The 5,060-nt window shown below is 30.5% G+C and overlaps 1 protein-coding gene across 1 annotated transcript; it reads right to left on the minus strand.

The window, feature by feature from the left end:
* Window positions 1-1,638: 1,638 nt before the first annotated feature.
* Window positions 1,639-3,332, minus strand: LOC107925309 (U-box domain-containing protein 8). Its single transcript, XM_016855972.2, has one exon. The coding sequence runs from the start codon at window positions 3,002-3,004 to the stop codon at window positions 1,904-1,906; it is 1,101 nt and encodes a 366-aa protein (XP_016711461.2). The 5' UTR covers window positions 3,005-3,332; the 3' UTR covers window positions 1,639-1,903.
* Between the last annotated feature and the right edge of the window lie 1,728 nt (window positions 3,333-5,060).

Consider the following 5,060-nt stretch of genomic DNA (forward strand, 5'->3'; position numbering starts at 1 on the left):
TTTGATTAAATCCTTCTAAAATCTATAAAAATATATATCGATATAATGATAAAATTACATTTTAATTTTCATAAAAATATATAACTCAATCTCAATCCATAAAAAAAATTGTAACTTCATCCCTTATTGCACCCAACGATAAATCTGAGTGCGTGATATAAAAGAAAAAAATAGCAACCAATGTTTGCACCCTCTCTTATGGTGTTGCCTTTACATGAGGCAAGGCTCTTTTTTCTTCCATGATTTGGTTTGCTAAGTTGGGCTATGTTGCCATCAAACAAAAAGAAAAAGAAGAAGAAATATAATATTAAACAATGAAAAAGAAAAGGTAAAAACCACAATAAAGTACACCTTCTTGGATTGGACCGACAAAGACCACTTTTATTATTTTTTGTAATAATATAATACTTCAACCAACATATAGTTAAAAAAAAAAAAAAGCACAATAAGCCTTGCTTCTTTCAGCAGACAATTGCACTTGGATTAAGATGCCTTTCTTTTCTTTAACAAAATTTACTTTTCTAACGCATGCTTCCGCATAATTCCCTAAAACGTATTCTCCATTGTTTTAACTTTCCAAAAAGAAAGAAAAAAAATTAGTAATTTCGTTCACAATATTGTTACTATTGAATAATGCCAAGGACATGATTCAAATACATTTAGACTTGGTTTTCTTCTGATTATTTTTTGTTTTTATGTTTTGATATGAATCAGATATCTTTTATGTTTATTTTACGTTTCATAATGATTAATCTTTTCAAAATTCATGACTATTTCCCAACAATATTATCTTCAAGACTTGAATTTTAATTTTTTTTCTTAAAAATACATTGTGCATTACCCTAATTTATTCTTACAATAACTATTACGGGAAAGCAAAACCATTTTATTTATACAATAAAGTCTAAACTAAGGTAAGATTTTTTTTCTTTGGTAAAACTAGAGTTAAATTGCATTTTACTCTTTTTACCTAAAAAAAAGAGAAAATTAATTGTTGTAGGTTAGATTAAAGAATAAATCGGTCAATTTCTATTGTTAAAATCAGAGGAAACAGACGAAATAATCAAATAATTATACATGGTGTGCTACTTGTACTCATGCTAACATATAGGAGCTGATTTTTAATAGTAAAAATTGTTGAAATTTTTAAAAGAATAAATTTACTCTTTGATTTATCATATAAAAATTAATTTACTCATTTTTTGAATAGAGAAAGTAAAATACACTTTAACTCCTAAAACTGCTTTTCTTCTTATGCCAAGATGAAAAGTTTACAAATTTGGCTACATTACAACCTCCATAATCCAAGTTATCCTTTGAAACAAATTATCACTCCAAAAGTCCAAAGGTCAAATTCATAATGGACCACTTAGGCATGCATATTAAGAATATCAACATTACAAAACGTATACATTGTAATCACTAAGCAATCTCAACATCAAAAATTGAATAAAACAAGGAAAAAAGAATGTCTTGAATCTCACTCAAATGGTTGCAAATATGCAAAACTAGAAAATTGAACACTGAAAGTAACTTATAGAAGTATACCATTTGCTAAAGTTCAATGCTTTGATTGAATCAGAAACATTCACAATCCAATTCCTAATCGAGAGAAGATCAAAAGCTGAAAACAGGTTCTAATTCAATAAACAATTATCATTGAAGTAACAAAAATTTTGAACTTTTTGGTTTTTTTTTTTTTGCTCACTACAACATCCAACCATGGAAGACCAACAATCCCCTCCCTTTCCACCATGTTTACCCTTTTATTCACATATACATAAATACAAAATTCTAATCTTTTTTTTTTTTAACTCTAAAACTATCCCTAATTAACCAAAATGAACTAAAACAACGACTCACCTCCATTGCCAAACACTTGAAGTAAAAAGCTTCAATTTTTTCACCCAAAAGCATGATTTTCTCTAAGAGTTTGAACCAAACTTGAAGTATATCGCCTTATCTTCTCATTCTCTTCTTCCATTAACCCCATACAAATCTCCACAACACCTTCATTTATAGCTTCAAAACAAAGCCTTTCACAACAATTACATAAACAATTCAATGTAAATAACCCATATTGAACACCTCTTGAACTACCATTCCTTAAAACAGAAACCAAAACCTTAACAGACCCATTAACTTTCATCATCTCTTCTCTTCCTTCTTTACATTTAACCAATAATCCCAACACCTCAATAGCCCTTTCCAAGCCTGAATCTAATAAGCTAATCAGTATTGGTACTGCTCCACAATCTATAGCTCTTCTTCTATTATCAGCAAATGAACAAATTGCATACAAAGCTGTTGCTGCTTCTTTTTTTTCCCTTCCTTTACCTGAAATTAAAAGCCAAACCAATGCTTGAATTGCATCTGGGTATGCTCCTATTGTTGCTTTATTAACTTCCACCACGGCTAAACTGGTTATAATCGTTGCAGCTATGGCTCTACAATCGGGTGACCCGAATCGTAAAACTTTGATAACCCGGTTAATAGCACCTTCAGCGACTAAGCCCACTTTGTTATCATCGTCAAGACTGAGATTAAGGAGTAAAGACAGTGCCTTTTCTTGTAAACTCGGATCATCTGAGTCAACACACTTGAGGACACCAGGGGCTGCACCCAGCTCAGTTAGTTTACGGCGGAATCCCGAGTCGTGCTTAGTGAGTCGAACGAGATGGGTGAGCGAGTTAAGCTTGGTACCGACATGGGATGATTGAGAGGTTAGAGAAGAGATGAGGATTTGGGGTTGAGGGCAAGGCTGTAACTTGGAAGGAGAGACGAGGGTATAGTTGGAAATCAAGGAACGGAGGGCATGGTTTGGGATAAGACAAGGGTGTTCAGGTAATGGAAGTTTGGTAATCGGACAAGTCCGGTGACCAGAATCTAGCCACCGTTGGATTGAAACCCGGTCGAAGGTGTGACCCGATGGAAGGATAACCGGGTCAGACATTATCTCAAGTGAAATAGGGCACCTGAAATCGTCGGGGAGCTGAGTTTCCATTCCGATTTCAACTCGGACAAAAACTCACCTTGAAGAAAAGAACTTCGAAAAAGAAAAGAAGGGTTTATGAGGGTTTTGCAAAGCTGTGGATAGAGAGAGAGAATGAGAGGAATTGTTTTCTCAATTCAATACAGAGAAATACAGAGAGATAAAGAGAGAGTAAGTGAAGAAGAAGGTAGTTTGTGATTAACATAATGACTATTATACCCTGCTCATTCTTTCAAATTCTCCAACATGGACAGAGATAAAAACGAAAGGGTATTAAGGACATTTTATGGATTAGTTGATAGTAGGTTGAATTTCGAGTGTACCGGACCGTATCGATAGGATTGGGTTTGAATCATATTAATTTGATACGAATCAATATAGATTTCTCAATTTTTTGAGTTATTACAATTTGAGTATTTTTGGATTCGATTAATTTTAGGGTTGGATCAATTTTAAATTTAGGTAATTGCGAGTAACAATGACAAAAGAATTTAAGAGGTTTTGATATAATTTTTGGGTATAATCTTATTTAAAATGTCAAACCGGATTTGAGAAGCTATTTTCGAGATTGGGATCAAGATTTAAGTCGAGGCAAAAACTTCAAAAAGAAATCGGGTTTTGGAATTGATAGAGGCGAGAGACATAAAAATCAATCCGAAGCTAATACAAGCAAAAAAAAAAAAACTTTCCTGTTATTCTATTGTCATATTTAGTTTCAAGTTTGAGTCATTTTAAGTTCAAATCATTTTAATTTAAAATTTAATTTTTTTATTTGAATTTTTAAAATTAGGGAATTAAAATTTGGAACATGTTAATTTTTGATTACTTCAAAATTGAATCATTTCAAGTTGTTTTTTAATTAAATTATTCCAAATTCAAGTAAATTTCGCATCTAATTGATGGGATTTAAAATCAAATATAAATTCAAATCCGTCGGCTGGAATTTTACATAGATTAAAAAAGCTTCCTCTCTTTTCAAAGAGGAAAATGGGGAAATCGTCATTTTCTATTCAACTTCTTCAATAATCACAAGAAAAAGCCATATTTCCGGCGCCAAGCACATGAGGGGCAAATTCGGAAACGCATTTGCTGATTGGCATTAATTAAAAAAAAAACCGTTGATTGGGATTTTGCTTTTATTTAAGGATAAATGTAAAAGGGATATAAAAGTAAAGAAATTAATTGGCATTAAAAGAAAAATTTTCAAAAAAGGTAAATGCAACGGTTACCGAGTAACGGCTCCCTCCACCAGCCTTCCTTTACAAGTGGTTGCCATTTAAAGTCAACTGTCCAAAAAGTCCAAATTTATGTGGCTTCTAAAATTAAATCCATAATCATTTTTCTCCATTCAATTTAAAAAATTTATTTTAATTTTTTATTTAATTTTTCGTCTATTTTAACTATTAAATTTATATTTTTATCAAATTACTTTAAAATAAATTTAAATAATTAATTTTTAGTAAATTTTCTAACATAGTATGCACATGGTTTACCATGTATATGACATATTATAATTTAATTAATTTTTAAAAAATTAATTAAATAGTTACATGTTGGTGTATGTCACTTCCGAATATCAAACGTTAACTTTTTTATTTGTTTTGTGATGATTTAATCAATAAAACTCAAGTTTAAAGGTTAAAAAATAAAAAAAATTAAATAGAGAGCTAAAATATTTCTCTCTCTCTCTCTTGTAAATTTGGAGTATCAAATAAGTCATTATGCCAAAATAAAATTATCACTTGACCTAATCCAAAACTTTTTAAAATTTCTCTAATCACCCATAACCCCTTCCCAACTCATAAATAAGATGATAGTGCGTTTTAATGCATTTAAACTCACATCCTCTTGTATTACCAACAATGTCCATGTCAATCGAGCTAAAACTCAATCAACAATCAAATTCTATTATATAATTTTTATATTTTAATTCGGTTAATTTTAATCATTATGCTTTTCAAATTTTATGTCTTAACTCAAATGGAGTTAAATTCCTTAGGTCTATTTTTATTTAATCCATGTTTTTTAATTTAATCATTTTTAATCCTTATGCTTTTCGAATTTTAAA

Source organism: Gossypium hirsutum, chromosome A10 (genome assembly GCF_007990345.1).
Source record: "Gossypium hirsutum isolate 1008001.06 chromosome A10, Gossypium_hirsutum_v2.1, whole genome shotgun sequence".
Lineage (NCBI taxonomy): Eukaryota > Viridiplantae > Streptophyta > Magnoliopsida > Malvales > Malvaceae > Gossypium > Gossypium hirsutum.